At 42.9% G+C, this 22,783-nt stretch overlaps 2 protein-coding genes and 1 pseudogene across 9 annotated transcripts in view; 2 read left to right on the forward strand and 1 right to left on the reverse strand.

Annotated features, from left to right (window-relative positions):
- Nucleotides 1-22,783, forward strand: part of LOC117364850 (hydroxycarboxylic acid receptor 1-like) — a 206,749-nt gene that overhangs the window by 76,679 nt on the left and 107,287 nt on the right. The window lies entirely within an intron of this gene.
- On the forward strand, nt 4,159-6,475 carry LOC117365517 (annotated as a pseudogene).
- KNTC1 (kinetochore associated 1) overlaps nt 14,612-22,783 on the reverse strand; it is a 262,047-nt gene continuing 253,875 nt past the window's right edge. For all 3 annotated transcript variants that reach the window (XM_033954527.1, XM_033954525.1, XM_033954526.1), the window contains 3 exons: nt 21,045-21,190; nt 15,979-16,069; nt 14,612-15,562 (listed from right to left, as the gene is read on the reverse strand). In XM_033954527.1, the coding sequence (XP_033810418.1) occupies nt 15,539-15,562; nt 15,979-16,069; nt 21,045-21,190 (261 nt within the window). In that variant the 3' untranslated portion in view covers nt 14,612-15,538. The remainder of the gene's footprint in view (nt 15,563-15,978; nt 16,070-21,044; nt 21,191-22,783) is intronic.

Genomic DNA, 22,783 nt, shown 5'->3' on the forward strand with positions numbered 1-22,783 from the left:
TATGTCTCTTGCTGTAATCACTGCATTCTCTCACTGCACGATTCTCATTGTAAACCGCTTATAGCGGTATATAAGAAATAAAATTATTATTATTAATAGGACACATTGGACAAGAAGGGAATTCTGGAAAGATCTGATGCAGAGACTACAGTATCTGCTACAATGTTAGTGATTTTGGCTGCTCTGAAGTTTGGTTTAAGACGTGATATTTTTTAATTGTTCTATCAGGATTTTCCTTGACATGACTAAGAAGACTGCAGATAGACTTACAGATCTCAATATGTACACTGTGGAAGAAAGTTAGGAGAGGAGAGATATATTAGGGATGTTTAAAAAAGGGATGTTTAACAAGACTAAGAATGTTATAATGCCCCTGTATCGCTCCATGGTGCGACCTCATTTGGAGTATTGCATTCATTTCTGGTCTCCTTATCTCAAGAAAGATATAGTGGTGCTAGAAAAGGTTCAAAGAAGAGCAACCACGATGATAAAGGGGATGGAACTCCTCTCGTATGAGGAAAGAATAAAAAAAGGTTAGGGCTCTTCAGCTTGGAAAAGAGATGGATGAGGGGAGATATGATTGAAGACTACAAAATCCTGAGTGGAGTAGAACGAGTACAAGTGGATCGATTTTTCATTCCATCAAAAATTACAAAGACTAGGGGACAGTCGAAGAAGTTACAGAGAAATACTTTTAAAATCAATAGGAGGAAATTTTTTTCACTCAGAGAATAGTTAAGCTCTAGAACGCGTTGCCAGAGGATGTGGTAAGAGCAGATAGCGTGGCTGGTTTTAAGAAAGGTTTGAACAAGTTCCTGGAGGAAAAGTCCATAGTCTGTTATTGAGAAAGACATGGGGGAAGCCACTGCTTGCCTTGGATCGGTAGCATGGAATGTTGCTGCTTGGGCTTGACGGACCATTGGTCTGATCCAGTAAGGCTATTCGTATGTTCTTATGTTAAATACATGCATGGCATAAATGTACAGGAGACAAGTCTCTCAACTGAAAGGAAGCTCTGGAATAAGGGTGCATAGGATGAAGGTGAAAAGGGACAGACAAAGTGTGGTGAATTTATGGAATGGCCTCCAGTGGAGGTAGTAGAGATAATAAATAAATAAATAAATACTGTTATCTGAATTAATTGGGACAAGTACATAGGATCTCTAGGAGGAGAGGAAGGGATGGAAGATGGCATGGATGGACAGATTGGATAGGCCAAATGGTCTTTATCTGCCTTCATTTTCTATATTCCTAAATGCATCAGCTGGGTGCCCTAATCTATTTAAAATGTTGTTTGTAAATGTATTGTCAATGTTTTTTTTAAACCAACATAGTTGGTTTATTATTAACCAATAAAAGGTTGATGGTTTTCTCTTATGATGAAATAGACTTATACTGGAGGCATATTTTAATCCATTCCTATCAACAGGTGTAGATCAGTGGTCTCAAACTCAAACCCTTTGCAGGGCTACATTTTGGATTTGGAGGGCCTCAGAAAAAATAGTTAATATCTTATTAAAGAAATGACAATTTTGCATGAGGTAAAACTCTTTATAGTTTATAAATCTTTCCTTATGGCTGTCTTAATAATAATATTGTCATTTATAGCTAAAGAGACAAATGATAAAGAAACTGTTTTATTTTACTTTTGTGATTATGATAAATATACCGAGGGCATCAAAATAGTACCTGGCAGGCCGTATTTGGTCCCGGGCTGTGAGTTTGAGACCACTGGTGTAGATGGTTTTGCTTTAATAGCAGTAATTTTCTTTTCTATCTTATATTCCCCACCTCCAATTTGATGGACTTGAATAATGTTGGTAAACTATATTTTTTTTTTTTGGGGGGGGAGGGGGGAATTGCCTAATTTTTATTGAATTAGCATGATTTTCTGTTCATTTTATTTGTTATGTAATGTAAATTTAGCTTAAAATAAAAATTTTTTTAAAAAATGGAGTAAAAACTCAATTGGAAAGATACAAGGACTGAGCCTTTTGTACATAACTCAGTGCTTGAGAGACATTAAAATAGATCCTCATCAGAAAGTCCAAGATTGCTTTAAGGAATACAGACTATGTAACATTATCTTTCAGCTAAATTAGACTATTACTCTATAAAAGATTAGATCATCACATAAACCCTAAATGGAAGAATCTCTTTTTTTTAAAGGTTGCTTAAATTAGACTGTTATATAGTTCATTGAGCCCCGAAGAGATGAAAGTGTGCATTTTAGAATTATATTTAAGGAAATGTATGATATTCACAGATATTCCACAGATCTGAGAAAGAATCTCATTTTTCCATAAAAGAAATGATTTATGGACTGCACTTCTTGTGAACAGAATGTATGCTCCCCTAAATCAAGAAAGCATTTATCAAAAATTTCTCTCTTTTGACTAGCAGTACCCTTCATCTTTGCCACAGGGGGCTTCATTTAACGTTAATCATAACTTCAGAGAAATGGAGTGGCATATGTTTTATAAGGGATGAAGACAGAACACTTCAAACAAGAATTTATTTCATGGTATTGAATTAGAAAAGGAGCCTGGATAAAGTAGGCATATAATCATCGGATACCTAATTTTTGCATACATGCATTTAGAATTATACTTAATTTGTGATTCATTTACATTTGGAAACAAAGGGCTAGATGCACTAAAGTCATTAATCATCACTAAACCAGTTTTCATAGCTTTAGCAACAATTGCTATGCTATTACCGACCTGATTCACAAAACGGCTCACCACATGTTTTTCCTCTCGATCGCCTATTTTCTGATCTGGCCATGCAAATTAGGTAAAACTCCATGCAAAGTAGCCAAGCGACTGATGCACTAACATTGCTTGGCTATGCAAAAAAAAACCAACCCCAAAACAGGGGTTTTAGCTGTCGGACAAAAATGACAGTCTATACCTGGAACTGTTACCGACAGGTCAGCCTCATTTAAAAAAAAAACGGGACAGATATTTTGCATGTGTTACTCATGCAAAATATCTGTCACATAAAAAAAAAAAAGAAGAAAAAAAGCACCCCCACCAGTGACGGCCCTCCCTCCCTGATGAACTGGCACCGCAAAATGACCCCCCCATGTCAGCGAAAATGGCAGGAGGAATGCCCACTTCCTCCTGCCATGCAGAAATCCCCCCCCCCATGAAAGAAAATTGGCAGGAGTGATGCTCACTCCCTCCTGTCAATGTGACTCCCCTCCACAGCAGTGATGCGATAGGAGAGATGCCCACTCCTTTCTGCCAATGTGACTCCCCCCCCCTTCCAGGGCAGCGATAGGATAGGATGGAAGTCCATTCTGTCCTGCCACCAAAGGCCCACTTCCGTGCCAGGTGGCCCCCCCAAACATCCTCTACCCTCCCCCTTCCCTCCCCCCCAAAAAAGCAGAAGGTATACCCACTCCCTCCTGCCACCGGAGGTCCCCTGCCAGCCCCCATACCTTCTCAGAGATGTTGGAGCAGGATGGAAGCTCAGTCAATCCTGCTCGTAGGCTCACCGCTTCTGAATGGCAGGGCTTTCCCTTCCTGGTGCATTATGTGATGCATGGGGAGGGGCCAATCAGGGTCTTAGGATCCTCCCTCTGTATCCTGGGATACAAGGGGAGGAGTCTAAGCCAATCAGGGTAGTGCATTGATCGCTAGTTCAGAAACAGCCTGAGAATTGGCCAACAGCGATCCATTTGGTATTTCCAACTATCTTTAGTGCATTCAGGCCAAAGTGCTGGTAAATAAACTATAAAGTATTACTATGTAACTTAATTGAGTGTCCCCTAGTACAGGGGTAGGCAATTCCTGTCCTCGAGAGCCGGAGCCAGGTCAGGTTTTCAGGATATCCACAATAAATATGCATGAAATAGATTTGCATCTGAAGGAGGCAGTGCATGCAAATCCATCTCGTACATATTCATTGTGGATATCCTGAAAACTTGACCTGGCTCCGGCTCTCGAGGACCGGAATTGCCTAGCCCTAGTACATAGATAACACCTTTGTTTTTCCTAGCCTGTTATGTAATACATGCAAATTTATCCTATTAAGCGCCCTTAGCAAAGTGATCCTAGCAACAAAAGACCAGAGTCCCAGGATGCAGTTGGACTTTTATGGTGAAACACTAATTTGAAAACTATTAAAAACCTATGGACAAAGTTAGCCAAAATGACTTTTAGAAGATATGAATACAGCGTCCATGAGCCTGTCAGTAAATGAAAATCCTTTATAACAAATTGATGCTTTCATTTTTATCAGCCAGTTCGCTGGTTGGCATAATGAACATATTTCAAGCCACTTCTTTACGCAATTGTGCCACCAGTCCTGATCATGGAGCTTGTATTTGGAATGGCTGGTAATGGACTTGATCTGTGGATGTTCTGTTTTTACATGAAAACCCGGTTCAATTTATATGCTCGACTGGGCTGTAGCAGACTTTATTGTGCTCTTTTGCCTTCTATTTAGGAAAGACTACTATCCGAAGGAAAAAAAAAACACCTGGATTTATGGCAATATGCCTTGCTGGTTCCTGTTTTTCATGCTTGCTGCAAACAGAACTGGCATTATCTTTCTCACTGTTGGTAGCCATAGACTGCTACCTCCAAAATGTCCATCCATTTTGGAAAATAAATCAAGTTTCTGGTAGGGATGCCATGATAATTCCATGCCTTCTATGGATCGTAATTTTCAGTATGGCAGTCTATCTTCTGGCCAGACCTCATGTATTTCAATTCCAGAATTCAACCTAGTGTGAGAGCTTTAACATACGCCACGCTTCCCTTTCCTCAGCTCTCTGGCACGATGCTTACTACATTTCACAGTTCCTCATTTCTGTCTGCAATATTGCATATTGCACGCACAGTTTGCATTACTTATCAAAATGGAAAGATTCAGAGAGCAGTTTGATTTGTTGTCACTATGACAATTGTATTTACAAGCTGCTGTTTTCCCAACAATATGGTCCCTGTCCCGGCAGGAACTCAATTTCCCCGTCCCTGCAAGTTTTGTCACTTTCCCTGTCCCATTCCTGTAAGCTCTGCCTTAATGGCACAAGCTTTGAGCACTTATGATTTTAAAGTGTTTGTGGCTTGTGCAGATGAGGACAGAGCTTAGGCATTGGTGGAATGAGGCATTATGACATCACAATCTGAGCTCTAGAATGTTGCTACTTATGATATGAAAGGGTTTGAGGCTTGTGCAGATGAGGACAGAGCTTAGGCATTGGTGGAATGAGGCATTATGACATCACAATCTGAGCTCTAGAATGTTGCTACTTATGATTTTAAAGGGTTTGAGGCTTGTGCAGATGAGGACAGAGCTCAGGCATTGGTGGAATGAGGCATTATGACATCACAATCTGAGATCTAGAATGTTGCTACTTATGATTTTAAAGGGTTTGAGGCTTGTACAGATGAGGACAGAGCTTAGGCATTGGTGGAATGAGGCATTATGACATCACAATCTGAGCTCTAGAATGTTGCTACTTATGATTTTAAAGGGTTTGAGGCTTGTGCAGATGAGGACAGAGCTCAGGCATTGGTGGAATGAGGCATTATGACATCACAATCTGAGATCTAGAATGTTGCTACTTATGATTTTAAAGGGTTTGAGGCTTGTGCAGATGAGGACAGAGCTTAGGCATTGGTGGAATGAGGCATTATGACATCACAATCTGAGCTCTAGAATGTTGCTACTTATGATTTTAAAGGGTTTGAGGCTTGTGCAGATGAGGACAGAGCTCAGGCATTGGTGGAATGAGGCATTATGACATCACAATCTGAGATCTAGAATGTTGCTACTTATGATTTTAAAGGGTTTGAGGCTTGTGCAGATGAGGACAGAGCTTAGGCATTGGTGGAATGAGGCATTATGACATCACAATCTGAGATCTAGAATGTTGCTACTTATGATTTTAAAGTGTGCAGATGAGAACAGAGCTTGCAGGAATGGGACAGGGACAGGAAAAGAATTCGCCAGGACGGGACAGAAAAATGAGTTTCTGGGGGACAGGGAAAAATTTGTTCCCGTGTCATTCTCTAGTCAGAATTAGAGAATGACACGATGACAAAATTCATCACCATTCCTGTCCCCGCGGATAACCGCGGGAAATAATCCCCATGTCATTTTTTAGTGTCTATTTCAGCCTTTGTCCTTCTACACCAGCATTCTTCAAAGCAAAGCTTGAGGGTCAGTGGTTGTGGCCATTCATACTCTGATTCTTCCCTCTCTCCTGAAAGAATGACATGAAGAAGGTTTACCGCGGTTATCCGCGGGGACGGGAACCGTGATGAATTTTGTCACCGTGTCATTCTCTAGTCAGAATCTCTGTGTGGATCAAAAAGCTCCAATACAAAGAAGGATACAAACACTTTAAGATGCTAGTAAGAGCAACATTCTATTTGACTGTCTGTTTCACATATTTTCACAGCACAGCTGTCAAAGGTGTGTTAAGAAATATTTTGCCGAAATTAGCAAAGACTCATGAAGAAACCTCCTTTTCAGCTTCATTATCTGCAGGAAAATGATGCTGGGAACAACCCTTCTCAATATGAAATGTTTATTAAAATACTTCATATAACACTTAGCTAAACAAAAGACCAAAATGGTTTACAAAATAATTAACCTTCAAACAGTATAAATACAGAAAGGAACTCCATTTAAATAGTAAAGATTACCACTCAATCAACCATGTTGTTGTATGTTAATATTAAAGTTATAGTTCATCCATATAAGAATTGTAAACTGACAAAAAAAGTTACTTGTGGATAATTTTTTTTAACTCTAATCACAGAGAAATAGAAGTGAGTAAAGTTGGAAGTGGTTTGGTTGTACTGGACAAACCTACCACATTTCTGCATTAGCGGCATGATGACTTCCTTAAGAAGGGTATCACGACCAGGACGAAGGAAGTCATCATGCCGCTGTATCGTGTAATGGTGCGGCCGCATCTGGAGTACTGTGTCCAGTACTGGTCGCCGTACCTCAAGAAGGACATGGCAGTACTTGAGGGAGTCCAGAGAAGAGCAACTAAACTGATAAAGGGTATGGAAAATCTCCCATATACCGACAGATTGAAGCAGTTAGGACTTTTCTCCCTGGAAAAGCGGAGACTTAGAGGAGACATGATAGAAACCTTCAAGATCCTGAAGGGCATAGAAAGAGTAGACAGGGGCAGATTTTTCAAATTATGGGGGAACACAAGTACAAGGGGGCACTCGGAGAAATTGAAAGGGGACAGGTTTAGAACAAACGCTAGGAAGTTCTTTTTCACTCAGAGGATGGTGGATATATGGAACGCGTTTCCAGAGGATGTGGTAGACAGGAGCACGTTACAGGGCTTCAAAGAAGGTTTGGATAGGTTCCTAGAAGACAAAGGGATTGAGGGGTATAGATAGGTATAGACCACTACTCAGGCAATGGGCCTGATGTGCCGCCGCGGGAGCGGACCGCTGGGCAGGATGGACCTATGGTCTGCCTCAGCGGAGGCAACTTCTTATGTTCTTATCTGATAAATGGATCACAGATCTCCAAAGTTAGCCACAAATGTATTCGGTTAGTCCAGTAACAGTCACTAAAGAGTGCCATTGTGCGATATGTAAAATGCAACCTGCATTGATTAATCCCTCAAATTCCATTAAAAAGTTCTAAAAATTGTGTGCAAATTTGGGCAAGTGCTGATTAACAAATCAATTAACAATGATAATTGGAATCTTAACAAGCAATTATTGGTGCTAATTAGATTTAATTGATATGTAGGCATGTAAATGAAGGCACAGGATTCACACCTAAATTTTATGTCCGAGTCCAACTAGGGGAGCAAAAAAGGGAGGATAATAGGCAGTTTGGGGGTATTTCTCACAGTTACAGACTAAGGGAGGATCCAAGACTATTGTATAAACAGTGTAACTTTGACCACTGTTAAGAGAAGTGGGCTAGGGGTTAGAGCTGCTGCCTCAGCACCCTGAGGTTGTGAGTTCAAGCCCAGCCTGATCCCTGTGACTTTGGGCAAGTCACTTAACCCTCCATTGCCCCAGGAACCACAGTTAGTGTGGGAGCCTGCCAGGATAGACAGGGAAAATACTTAAAGAATACCAGATTACTTTTCAGTGTATTGTAAACCTCCTTGGGTGGACCTCTTCATGAAAAAGGCGGTTAATAAATCCCAATAAATAATATCACTCAATATTTTTTTCTGCGCCATATATAGAATGTAGTCCAATGTGATACGAATGTACCTGCAAAATGACAACATCTCCCCCCCCAAAAAAAAGGGGAGGGGGAAAATTACCTACACCAGTGTTCTTCAACCTTTTGACACCTATGGACCGGCGGAAATAAAATAATTATCTTGTGGACTGGCACCGGTCTGCGGACCAGCAGTTGAAGTCGTGCCCATCTCTGCCCCAGACCCCACCCCCATAATAGTACTAATTGTAACACCATTTTTTCCATCCATTTTTCATATATACACACATACAATATAATCGTATTAACAACACATAATGGTTAACCACAGAATTAAAATACACAAAGCACACTGTTTGCTTTTCAACATTCATTCCCACCAGCAAACAGATAACCCCGTGCAAATACAGGACCAAAAACTAAAAGTACTAATATTCACAATCAAACCCTAAGATGCAAGACTCTGCAAGCAGTACAACCCCCAAAGAAAAACAAACAAATGCATTTCTTCCTGAACAGACAGATAGGACAGAATTAGGGCAGATATAAAATCACTAAATAAAAAAAAATAAAAGCATTTCCTCTATCGTTATTGTTTCTCTCCCTCCATGTGCCTTGCCTTCTGGCCTGCCCCCCGGTGTTAGCTTCAAGCCAGTCCACGGTGCGATCAATGCAGGGTCTTCGGTCCGGCTCCCTGAGTGCTGCATTGCACAAAGCTGTGGGAAGCACGCCTCAGCGTCCCGCGCCTCATCTGGAAGCCTTCCCTCTGATGTTGCCACAGGTATGAGCCTTTTCCCATGGCTTTGTGCACTCCAGCACTCAGGGAGACAGCCCGAAGATGCCGCATTGATCGTACCGAGGACCGGTGGCTACAGAACAATCTCTTGGGCCCGATGGAGGTTCCGGCCCTGTGGACCAGCAGAAAATTTCTGCGGACCGGCACCGGTCCATGAACCGGCAGTTGAAGAACACTGACCTACACCAATAGTCAAAAGGTCACAATGTAAAGTGGGAACCCTCCCTACAATATCCAGATGAACATGCACAATTTTATTGTAGGAACAATTCTTGATTATAGTAAATACTAATCATTTCTCAAATGATAGTGGAGAATGTAATCAGATTATGATGTGTGTGTCCATCCGGAGTCCATGATTTTTTTCTCTCACTTTGATTTCCGACTCCCATCATCTACAACATCTCCACTACCTTTATTTCTGGAAAACTGAAAATGATTGTAAAGATTTTTCACAAGTATTAAAAAAATAAAATTGTTAATAACAAAAAAAAAATCAAAGTCCTTGGTCACAGTTGTGCAGAGCTATAATTGAATCTACACTGGCTATTTCAACTAATACAATCCAAAAATGTGTCTTAACCACTAAAGATAATGTTGCACAAATTGACAGCTTATTTTGTTAAATTGGAGTTAAACAATTTGTAAATGAAAAAGACATTTCAAACTGATGGTCTCATAGTCAGGGGACACATTGCTACAGTCTTGCAAGAACAATTTTAACTTGAAGTTATTTTTCCTCTAGATTTGGAGCTTGGTATGTAACCAGACCATATAAGTTTCCTGCAAGCTCTGCGAGGCTAAGCTTACCTTGTGGCTCCAGAAAAAGGAAAGCAATGGAAGTTAAACCCAGATGCCTCAATCTGTCTTCCTTACTTCCTTTGCTTTCAATGGAAGTAAAACCCAGATGGAGAGGGGGTGGGGTTGCGCTATATGTTAAAGAGGAAATTGAATCAAACAAAATAAACATTCTGCATGACATACAATAGATAGCAGTGTGGAATTCATATGGATAGAAATCCCATGTGTGAAGAGAAGGAATATATGGGTAGGGTTATACTACTTTCCCCCAGGATAGACTGAGCAGACAGGTAAAGAAATGTTTTCAGAGCTTAGGAAAGCTAGCAAATTGGGCTACAGTATAATAATGGGTGATTTAAATTACTGCAACATTGACTGGATGTTACATCAGGGAATGCCAAAAAGGTAAAATTCCTAGACGTCATAAATGACTGCTTCTTGGAGCAACTGGTCCAGGAACCGACAAGAGGGGGGGCTATTTTAGATTTGGTCCTTAGTGGAATGCAGGGCATAGTACAGGAGGTATCTATGTTGGGTCCACTAGGAAACAGTGATCATAATGTGATAAAATTTGAGCTGATATCTGAAGTGATGTCGCTAAAGAAATCTACTGTAGTGGCATTTAATTTTTCGAAAGGGTGACTACAATAAAATGAGGAAAACAGTTACAAAGAAGCTAAAAGGATCAGTGGTAAAGGTTAGGACTGTAAACCAGGCGTGGATGTTATTTAAAAATGCCATCATGGAAGCCCAGATCAGATGTATTTCATATATTAAAGGTGGAAAGAAGAGAAAAAGAATGTCAACATGTTAAGAAGGTGACGTGAAAGAGGCTATTAGTGTAAAAAAAAAAAAAAATAATTTAAATAATGGAAAAAGGATCTAAATGAAGAAAATAAGGAGAGACACAAGCACTGGCAAGTTAGATGCAAAGCACTGATAAAGAAAGACATAGACCTAAAAATCTCTTCCGAGGAAACCGCTGAAGATTCCATCCGCAAGGAAGCAACACCTTGTGTTGAGTGGGTCTTCATTGAAACAGGAGGCCGCTTTCTGGCTATGACATAGATGGAAAAAATGGCCATCCAGATTCATCTGGAAATGGTTGCTTTCAACGCTAGTTTGTCCTTATGGGCTGCTCCAACCAGCATTAACAGATGATCTGACAAACAAAATTTGTTTCTGACTTCCAAGTACCTCAGCAAGTGTCTGCAAATATCCAGAGATTTCAACACCTTGTCATGTTTGCTCGAACCAAAGGGTGTAAAGGCTGGCAACTGCATCTCTTGAGTGATGTGGAAGCTAGAAACCACTTTTGGCAAGAAAGAGGGGATAGTGCACAGGGTAACACTTAAGTCTATAGTCTGAAGAAAGGGATTGCTGCAGGATAAAGCCTGTATTTTGAGACACCTCCCCCCCCCCCGGTATTGACCTTCCAGGCTGTCAGCCTGTTACTCACTGTACCATGCTGTGTGCTGGAAGCTGCAAAAGCTTACAGGGAGATCCTTTGCCTCAAAAAGCCTGGAACCTGGACTGCCTGTGTCTTCCAAACCCCTGACATCCCCTCCCAACATCCAATTGGCAGGTGGGTTGCCCACTCCCTCCTGCAAATGGTCCTATTGATCCCCCGAACAGCCAACACTCCCCTACACCCACCTGACATTACCCAACACATCTCAACATCACCGGACACTCACCCGACATTCCCCAACACTCCCTCACACCCCAACATCCCCCCTGACACCTCCCAAGCCCCCCCATACCTTTAAGAGATGGCTGGCAAGACAGATGCCCACTCCCTCGTGCGGTCATTGTTGAATCCCCGACACTGTCCGCAGCAGGAGGGATGCACATTCCCTCCTGCTGCTGACCCTGTTGATCCCCTGAACTCCTGACACTCCCAACACCCCTCCCCCACATCCAGTTGGCCCCAACACTCCCCAGCACCCAACCGACACGTCAACATACACCGACACCCCCATTCACCCGATATTCCCTAACACCCACCTGACATTCTCCAACACTCTCTGATACTCCCCAACACAACATTCCCCAACACTCCCTCACACCCCAACATACCCTCTGACATCTCCCGTACCCCTCCCAATACTTTTAGGAGATGGTTGGCAAGAGGGATGTCTACTTTCTCCTGCTAGCAGGCCCACCTATTCCAAAATGTCAGGCCTTCTGCTTCCCGGTACATTCTGGGATGCACAGGGAGTGGCCTAAGACTTCGATTGGCCAGACATCAAAGGCCCCTCCCATGGGAGGGGCCTTTGTTATTTAGTTTATTGGGGCCTTAGGCGCCTGAGCCAATTAGAGCCTTAGGCTAGAGAATGACAAGGTGATAAAATTCATCACCGTTCCCGTTCCCGCGGATAACCGCGAGAAATAATCCCATGTCATTTTCTAGTGTCTATTTCAACCTCAGTCCTTCTACACCAGCATTCTTCAAAGCAAAGCTTGTGGGTCAGTGGTTGTGGCCATTCATACTCTGATTCTTCCCTCTCTCTTTAAAGAATGACATGAAGATGATTTCCCACGGTTATCCGCGGGGACGGGAACGGTGATGAATTTTGTCACCGTGTCATTCTCTACCTTAGGCCTCTCCCTGGTGCATCCCAAAATGCACCGGGAAGGGGAAGGCCTGCCATTTTGGAAGAGGTGGGCTTGCCAGCAGGAGGGAATGGGCATCCCTCTTGCCGGCCATCCCCTAAAGTTAAGGAGGTTCAGGAGGTGTCAGGGGGCTGTTGGGGTGTAAGGGAGTGTTGGGGAATGTCAGGTGAGTGTTGGGGAATGTCAGGCGAGTGTCTGGGGGTCCTGGGGAATGTCGGGTGGGTGCTGGGGAGTGTCAGGTGTTCAATGGAGCCAGTAACAGGAGAGAGTGGGTATCCCTCCTGTCAATTGGATGTTGGGTGGGGGTGTCGGGAGTGTGGGGCATTGACGGGGTTGGAAGCAGGAGGGAGTGGGCACTCCTCCTACTGAGGGATGCTTTGGGGGGATAATAGCAGGAAGAATTGGGCACTCCTCCTGTCGCCGACATTGGGGGTGGGGAGGTGGTTCGGGGGTTCCAGCAGGATGGAGTGGGCATCCCACCTGCTGGCCAACTTGTGGGGGGGAGGGAGGGGGATCAGGTGTTCCCTGCTGATGCCGCTCAACTGCCAATCAACTCAGTGGCAATGCAATTCTCTAAACCAGTGTTCTTCAACCTTTTTACACCTATGGACCGGTGGAAATAAAAGAATTATTTTGTGGACTGGCAAACTACTAAGACTGAAATAAAAACCACTACCCTCTGCGTCCATGTCCCTTTGTACCCCTGTGATCAGTATTGCCCTTCTGTGTCTCCATCCCTTCTCCATCCAGCATTCCCCCTCTGTGTCTGTCCCTATTCATCTCTTCTCACAGCATCTCTTCTCTGGGCATCATCTCTCTATTCTTTTCTGCCCGGAGCCCAGGCCCCCCACCCTATGCCTTGTATGCCTTCCTTGCTCTCCCCCTGTTAGCATCTCTCCCTCCTTGAGTCCACTGTTCCACCAATTCACTCTCTCTGTCCCCTTCTCCACTGCCCTCCCCACAGTCCAGCAGCATCTTTCCTTCTCCCTCCCTCCAGGTTCAGTAGCAGCTCTCCCTTTCTTTTCCTCTGTCCAGCAGCAGCTCCCCCTTCCTTATTCTCCATTCCCAGTCCAGTGTGGCAACTCCCCTGACCAGCAGAAGCAGTGCCCCCTTTCCCCCAACCAGCTCTAGCTTTCCTTCCCCCTTTCACCCTACCAGCAACAGCTCCCCTTTCCACCTCCAACCAGTGGCAACAGCACTTTCCCTTAGCCGGACTAGCAGCAGCTCAGTGTTTTAATTTGCCTGCAGCAGTGTCAGTAGCGTCAGCACAACAATTCACTTAGGCAGCCTTGGGTCCTTTGAGGGGGTCGCACCCGCCTCTGAGGAAAGAAGAAGTTGCATCATCAGAGGCGGGTTGCGCTCAGCAAAAGCCCCAAGGCTGCCTAAGTGAATCACTGCGCTGACACTACTGGCACTGCTTCAGGCAAGTTAGAATACTGAAAGCTGCTGAGAGGGGAGGGGAGGAAGCCACTATTAGTCTGAGGCTGGGAAGAGAGCCACTGCTATTCCCGGGGGCGGGGGAGAGGAAAGCAAAATGGCTGCTGCACAGAAGGGAGAGAGACATGCGGGTACCCAGCTCATCGGGCCCCCCTGATCTCCTTGGGCCCCAGGCACATGCAAGCCCTGCAAGGACCGGCAGGAAATATTTGAGGACTGGCACCAGTCTGCGGACCAGTGGTTGAATAACACTGCTCTAAATAACACTGTTCACGGACTCTGGTTAATTGGGGTGGTTAGGCGTCTGTCCATTAGAACAGATGCGATTCTGTATAGGATGCCCATGTTTGATTCACAAAAGCTGCTTATGCGGCTGCTGAGACTGGGCGTCCTATACAGAATCAGGCCCAAAGAGGATTACTTCCTAGCCTCCATATCTAAGAAAGTAATGGATGAAAGAGAAAGAGGAATAGTGGCAAAATACATCTTTTGTGTCAACCATAAGATTTTCTTTGCAATGAAAATAAAGAGTAGAACTGAATAGACAGAAGCTAGTGCACATATTTATGCCAATTTTTACCATATAGTTTCCTCCATCCCTCCTTTGCTCTGAATGTAAGGCTTCGAGACAGGCAAGATCCTATGGAAGATTTTTCATTTGAAGCACACGTCTGATACATGTGATGTATGACAGACTGCAGGAATAACATTTTCAGTTTAGAAAACTGCTAATAGAACAAATATTACTATTAAAAGAGCTTGAAGGATAATGAAGCAGCACACAGATGAGAAAGCCAGTTACACTTTATTCACACGTTATATAAATTATGTATGAAAATTAAATACAGATTACAGAAATGTACAAACATGTGTAATTTTAATATTAAGTAAAAATGGAAAGTATAATAAAAGAATTAGAGATGCTCCAAGGAAGACTCAAGAAAATATATTAAATATCTTAACCTATATTTCATGAGTACTATACTCCCACAAAATTCTCGGGGGTTCCATTCCAGGAGCCTCCGCGAATTTCAATAAACCACAAATGCGGTTTAGGAGAGGATTGGAAGCGGGAGAGGGCTGCAGGGGCGGTGGCGGGTGCTGAAAAACAATAGTTAGGCTGGCAGGAGGCGATGTTGAGACCGGTGCCACTAAGAGCTAAGGTAAAGGTGAATGAATATTCAGGCAGTGAAATGGAGGGATTGATTGGCTGTGGAGAAGGTGGAAATGGAGTGCTGTGCAGGGTCAGGAAAGTAAAGCTGGGGTGCTGGATGGGGTGTCGTCAGGAACCTCCCACCAAAAAAAGTAACCTGTGTAAACTGCTAGCCATTCTTTTCTTGAGCAGGCAAAGAAGGGGGAAAGTTGCTTTTCCATTGGTCAGTCATTCGTGGTATTTTCTGACCGGAAGAGGTGGTCAGAAAATACCACAAATGACTGAATCCACGAACTGCAAATTCGCAGGGGTCTACTGTAGAACTCAGATCTGTATGGATATTTCTAGATTTTTAGACAAAAGTACAGGCAAAAAAATTAAAAAAACCAATGTCCATTAATTTGCCAGAAACATAACAACAGATATTTAGACTCATCTATCCATCAACCAAACTGCGATATGATATATGCTAATATAACATGCTGACAGGTTTAGTAATATCCTGTCTTGTAAAGATAATGAAGTACTGTACTAGAATTTCTGCCTGCAAAAGTGGTGGTTTAATTTTGTCCAGTGAGGAAGGCCTGAAATATAAAACATAAAACAAAGTTATTGTATGTTAACACATTTAATGCAGCCTTACTAAGTTAAGAAGACTAAAAGATGCTTCATCAAGAAGAGTTCTAAAACATGGAATACATTCACAACTTTTCATTTTTATTATTATGAGAATTTTTTAAGGCGGGTAAAAAGCAACAACGAAATAATCCTTCTAGTTGCTTCCGACTCCTAGAGAGAGGAACTTTTCCTTCAAAAGATAATCCAGTAACATTTTTGTTAACGCCACAGAAGGATATTCTTCAAAACAGAAAAAACATACTAATCTAGCACAATTAACTGTGGGATGCACAAGATTAATGCAGGAGTGCTTTGCCACTTTAAAAAAAAAAAAAAGGTAACTGCTAAATTATTCATGCTTCAGGTCTGGTACAAGCATTACCTTCAGGAGGTCAGCAGGAGAGGAACTGCGCTGAGCAGGTTTTCCACAGTGCTTTTGATAATCATCTATGATTCTGGCTGCTTCATCTAGACTGTAAACAACAAGAGATTATTTCATGTTGAAATAAACATTCCTTTCCTTTACATCTAGAAGTCTATTTAGTTAATGTAATGCAAACTATTCTATCAAAAGCCACAGCATATATGATCATTTTCATCATCTTTTAACAGGACTACAATTAACCAGCCAAAGCAGCACAAATGCCCCCCTCAGTGCTCTTGACCGAAGCTATTTTACAATTATCTGTATCAAAGTTCTTAACGAGGAAGGAAGTGAAAATCAAGCACACACAAGAATTTTCCAGAGCTTCCTAATGTATCATTACTGATAAAAACCTCCACTTTATGAGGCTGAAGTCATTTTCAATAGGTGAATTTCAGGCACATGGTTGGCCTTTACCCCAATTTGATCCTGATAGATACAAGCTGAGAATTGTTATTATGCTTCTTGGTGGATGGTGTGAATAGCCACTGTGGCCTGGGATTCTGTAAACAGCGCCGTTTCAGTGGCCGGTTGCATATCAATTATGCAATAGCGCAGTTTGTATAATCATGGCTACATGAAAGATAGGCTCTGGGAATGTAGGCCAGGCTTTTAGAAGCCTATATTTCTGGTGCCTTTCACAAGAATTGCGTCTACGGAGGTGACTTATGACATCTAACGCCACTTCTGGTGTTAACCACGCCTACAATGGCGATATGAATCATAACACACTTGCATAGGTGGGTTAACAGCGGCCTTTATGGAGGTGTCCTTAGGCGCTTCTGTTTTTTAAAATTTTTTATTGATTTTTAATCAGCACAGCCAATTAATGTGCTGATTAAACCAAATAATTGTTGGTTGGGCGCCTATTGCCACCTAACCTCAGGCGCCATTTTTTAGAATCGAGTCCTGTACAATTAAAAGCAATAAAAGCTATATCAGACCAGTAGCTTCTTTGCTGCTGCAGTTAACATCTTGCTGTCTTTTGTTTATAAGAACATAAGAATTGCCATCCTGGGACAGACCGAAGGTCTAGAGCAGGGGTGCCCAAAAGGTCGATTGTGATCGACCAGTAGATCGCGAAGGCAACACGAGTTGATCGCGGAGCCCATACAGGGCTCCATGATAGACTTGTGTTGCCTTCGCATTCTATCTGCATCCTGACACTGTAAACAGGATGCAGAAGCTCCGAGCTAATCAGCCTTCCTCTCCCCGACGTCAATTCTGATGACAGAGAGGAAGTTCCGGGCCAGCCAATTGCTGCCTGGCTGGCCCAGAACTTCCTCTCCGATGTCAGAACTGACGTTGGGGAGAAGAATGCTGGTTGGCCTGACACTTCTGCGTCAGGAAGCAGGGAGAGTTTGGGGCGGCGGTGGCTTGGGGGCCTTTTGCCCGATGGCGGCGTCAGTGGCTTGGGGAAGGGAAGGGAGAAAGAAAGAATGGGGGCAGGCAGGGAGAAAGAAAGAATGGGGGCAGGCAGGGAGACAGAAAGAAAGAAAGGGGGCAGGCAAGGAGACAGAAAGAAAGGGGACATGGAGAGAGAAAGAAAGGGGGGCAGGGAGACAATGACAGACAGAAGGAAAAAAGGAGGGCAGAGAAAAAGAAAGGGGAGGGGGCAGGGAGAGAAGAAGAAAAAGTTGAGGGAGGGAATGAGGTCTGGAGGAGAGAAAGCATACAGTAGGCTGAAAGAAGGGAAGAAATATTGGATGCACATTCAGAAGAAGAAAGTGCAACCAGAGACTCATGAAATCACTAGACAACAAAGGTAGGAAAAATGATTTTATTTTCAATTTAGTTATCAAAATGTGTCCATTTTGAGAATTTATATCTGCTGTCTATATTTTGCACTATGGCCCCCTTTTACTGAACTGCAATAGCATTTTTTAGCGCAGGGAGCCTCTGAGCGTCGAGAGCAGCGTGGGGCATTCAGTGCAGCTCCCTGTGCTAAAACCTGCTATTGTGGTTTAGTAAAAAGGGAGGGGGGTATATTTGTCTATTTTTGTATAGTTGTTACTGAGGTGACATTGCATAGAGTCATCTGCCTTGACCTCTTTGGAAAAAACTCCAGAATATAAATGATAATTAACATTTTCTTTGCGTACAGTGTGCTTTGTGTTTTTAAAAAATTTTATTGTTGGTAGATCTTTTTTTACTTGGTCATTTTAAAAGTAGCTCGCAAGCCAAAAAGTGTGGGCACCCCTGGTCTAGAGAATGACACGGGGACAAATATTTCCCCATCCCTGCAGGAACTCATTTCCCATCCCATCCCCACCAAGCTCCATCCTCATCTGCACAAGCTTCAAACACTTTAAAATCATAAGTGTTTGAGGCTTGTGCGGTTAAGAACATAAGAACTTGCCTCCACCGGGATCAGACCAGAGGTCCATCGCGCCCAGCGGTCCGCACCCGCGGCGGCCCATCAGGTCCATGACCTGTCAAGTGTTCCCTGCCCTAGAAAACCTATCCTTACTTCTATCCGTATCCCTCAATCCCCTTTTCCTTCAGGAATTTATCCAAACCTTCTTTGAATCCTTGTAGTGTCTTCTGCCCCACCACAACCTCCGGGAGTGCGTTCCATGTGTCCACCACTCTTTGGGTGAAGAAGAACTTCCTGGCATTGGTTCTAAACCTATCCCCTTTCAGTTTCTCCGAGTGCCCCCTTATACTTGATGTTAAGGCAGACTTTACAGGAATAGGGTAGGGACAGCGACAAACTCACGGGGACGGGGACAAATTTGTCATCAGTGGCCAACCCAGGTCCCAAGTACCTAGCTAGATCCCAAGTAGTTCAACTTGTTGACATGAATAAATGACAAGACGTGTCACAGGGTATTTTTGCCAAACTGGATACATCACATACTCTACTTTCTAAAACATTCAGGATGAGAGAGTACATTTTCATACAAAGTTTTACTTTGAAAAACTGTGCAGTTAAAATAAAACTAGAAAGTTTGGCTAAGAAGCAGTTTATTTAAGAACATAAGAAATGCCTCTGCTGGGTCAGACCAGAGGTCCATTGCGTCCAGCAATCCACTCACGCGGCAGCTCATCAGGTCCAGGACCTGTACAGTAATTCTCCATCTATACCCTTCAATCCCCTTTTCCTTCAGGAAATCTAATCCCTTCTTGAAACCCAATAGCGTACTTTGTCCTATCACACCCTCTGGAAGCGCATTCCAGGTGTCCACCACCCTTTGGGTGAAGAAGAACTTCCTAGCATTGGTTCTGAATCTGTCCCCTCATAATTTTTCTGAATGCCCTCTCGTTCTTGTAGTTTTCGAGAGTTTGAAGAATCTATCCCTCTTCACTTTCTCTATGCCCTTTATGATCTTGTACGTCTCTATCATGTCCCCTCTAAGCCTCCACTTCTCCATGGAAAAGAGCCCCAGTTTCTCTAATCTTTCAGCATATGAAAGGTTTTCCATACCTTTTATCAATCGCGTCGCTCTTTTCTGAACCCTCTCAAGTATTGCCATATCCTTTTTAAGGTACGGTGACCAATACTGGACGCAGTACTCAAGATGCGGGAGCACCATCGCCCGATATAACGGCAGGATAACATCCTTCGTTCTGGTTGTAATATCTTTCTTGATAATACCTAGCATTCTGTTCGCCTTCTTTGAGGCTGCTGCACACTGTGCCAATGGCTTCATCATCTTATCCACCAGTACCCCTAAGTCCTTCTCTAGGCTACTTTCACCCATTACCAGCCCTCCCATTGTATAGCTGTACATCGGGTTTCTGTTTCCTATATGCAAGACTTTACATTTCTCTACATTAAACTTCATCTGCCATTTATTCGCCCACTCTACCAGTTTGTTCAGGTCCCTTTGTAAATCTTCACAGTCCTCTTTAGTCCTAAGCCCACTAAAAAGTTTTGTGTCATCTGTGAATTTTATAACTTCGCACTTCGTCCCTGTTTCTAGATCATTAATAAATACATTGAACAGCAGCGGTCCAAGTACCGACCCCTGTGGAACACCACTCGTGACCCTTCTCCAGTCTGAGTAGTGGCCCTTCACTCCTACCCTTTGCTTCCTACCCGCCAGCCAATTTTTGATCCATCTATGTACATCTCCTTCTACCCCATGGTTCTTCAGTTTCCGTAGTAGGCGTTCATGGAGTACCTTGTCAAAGGCTTTTTGGAAATCCAAGTATACGATGTCTATGGGGCTCCTTCATCCATTTGTTTAATTCCTTCAAAGAAGTGTAATAAGTTCGTTAGGCACGATTTTCCCTTGCAGAAGCCATGTTGGCTTGTTTTCATCAGTTTATTTCTTTCTAGATGCTCTTTGATGATGTCTTTTATCAGCGCTTACGCCATCTTCCCCGGGACCGATGTCAGACTTACCGGTTTGTAGTTCCCCGGGTCACCTCTCGATCCTTTTTTAAAGATGGGTGTAACATTGGCTATCTTCCATTCCTCTGGGATCACCCCTGTTTTCAGGGATAGATTGTAAAACTACTGTAGTGATTCCGTTATTTCTTCTTTTAGTTCTTTCAAAACCCTAGGGTGGATTCTGTCCGGGCCCGGAGGTTTGTCAGTTTTTAATCTATCTGCTTGAGTACGTCTTCGAGGCTTACCTCTATGGATGTTAATTTTTCTGCTTGATCTCCTTTGAAGATTTTTTCAGGTTCTGGCACGTTGGATGTGTCCTCTCTTGTAAATACTGACGAAAAGAACATGTTTAGTCTATCCGCCACTTCTTTTTCCACCTTCACCACTCCCTTCCTATCTCCTTCATCCAGCGGTCCCACCTCCTCCCTGGTATCTGGTAACTATCATTAAGATGTTATAAATATTGGTCTGAAATTGGATGGTGTATCTGAAATGCAATCTTAACTAAACTAGAGTTGTGTAAATTCATCTTTAAATTAATAAAGTTTTAAATTTATTTTGGCCAATGTTTTTGTATATTATTTTTCTTGAGATTTCAATTGGTAAGGAATTCTTTTTAAAAGGAACTGTCCATGTGCCATGGATTTTTATCATAATTATACACCGATATTGAACACTCACTTACCAACTCTTGTTTACAAGGTAATTTACTAGGTCTTTCACTTGGCTGGTATTAATTGCATGCTGTTTCAACAATATAGAATATTTTGTTGTCATGAACTTTTCAAATTGTTTCTTACTGAAGATGCTATCAAGAATCAAATCTTCGATCTGCAAACACAATAACAGTAACATAAAATATAAATTTTTTAAGTAGCTTGGCAAATACAGTTTGAATACAGAGAAAAAGTGTTATCTAAATTGCTGGTGGGCAATTGGAGGGTTATTATATTAATAATTTCAAGGAAAAAAAAATTTATAAACTCCTCTCCTGAAATCTTAGAACAAACCTGCTAACAGATTTGCTTTTCTCGCATTACATGTCATAAGAATATATAAAATGCAATTACAATGCTTATCAGTTTCTCTGAGCATTCCATCTTGCCTAAAATACAGATCACAGTAGCAACTAGGGATGGAAAATATGTTTAATAAAGCTTGAAGGTTGATATTTATTTACTAAAATCAATTTTAGCAAATTTTGTTGGTAGGTCATGAATCGATTTTGTGTCAAACTTGGTATTTTTAGGGCCTGACTTTATGACAAAATACCTATGTGTTAAATTCAGAAAGGTGCTTATTTAAAAAAATGCCAGCTAATACTAGTTTTCTATGAAAAAAAAATGTGTATAATATATGAGCAAAACACACACAAAAATTGTGATACCGTATATACTTGAATATAAACAAAGATTTCTGGGCCAAAAAATGTCCCAAAAATGGGGTTCTCTGTTTATATTCAAGTCTCCTTTGGATGATGGCAATTTTTTTTCTCCTCTCCCCACCTGATGACCAACAATGCTACTTTCCACCCCTTCAGATGCCTGGCACTATCATCCTCCACCCCCTTCCCATGACTGGCACTGCTATCTCCTTCCCCCCTTTTGATGACCAGTACTGCTATCCCCACTGATGACCATTACTATCTCCCTCCCCCAAGACCGGCACTCCTATCATCCCCCCTGATGACCAGCACTCTTATCCCCCCCACCACCTCGTTGACCAGCACTCCTATCCTTCACTACCCATGCCCCGCTGCCCTAGACTGACATCACACTTATAGTCCCGATGCTCCAGAAGCTGATGCCGATACTGTGTTGGGCCTAAGAGCCTTGAGCGTCTGTGCATGCTCAAGGCCTGCTGGCTCCTGCCCTCTCCGGGATTCTTGAAGGGAGTCCAGCAAGCCTTGAGCATGCACAGATGCTCAAGGCCTTTCAGCCCAGGACACAGCATTGGAGTCGGCTTCTGGAGCATTGGGACTGAAAATGCGATGTTGGTATGAGGCAGGAAGGAGTGGGTAGTGGAGGATAGGAGTACCTAAGATGGTGGCCTCCTCTGTACTTTTCTTTTGCTGGGGTCCACCCCCTCTGAAGCAACTTCCTGTTTCTGCTTGGGTGGATTGCAGCAAAGGAATGGTGCAGGGGAAGCAGCAGGCAGCAAGAGGAAGATGGTGGCACATGAATGGTGGGAAGGGGAAGAAATGGGGCACGGATGGAGGGAAGGGGAAGAGATTGGGCACATGGATGGAGGGAAGTAGAGAATGAGGGAAGAGATGGTGCACATGGATGGGGGAAGAGAGGGAAAAGATGGTACACATGGGCAGAGGGAAGGGGAAGAGTTGGAAGGATAGATTTGAGATGGAGGCAGAAAAATGGAAGAAAACTGAATATGAAAACATGCCAAAGAAGGATGTAGTGCAAAAAG

This window comes from Geotrypetes seraphini, chromosome 8 (assembly GCF_902459505.1).
Source record: "Geotrypetes seraphini chromosome 8, aGeoSer1.1, whole genome shotgun sequence".
In the NCBI taxonomy this organism is placed as follows: domain Eukaryota; kingdom Metazoa; phylum Chordata; class Amphibia; order Gymnophiona; family Dermophiidae; genus Geotrypetes; species Geotrypetes seraphini.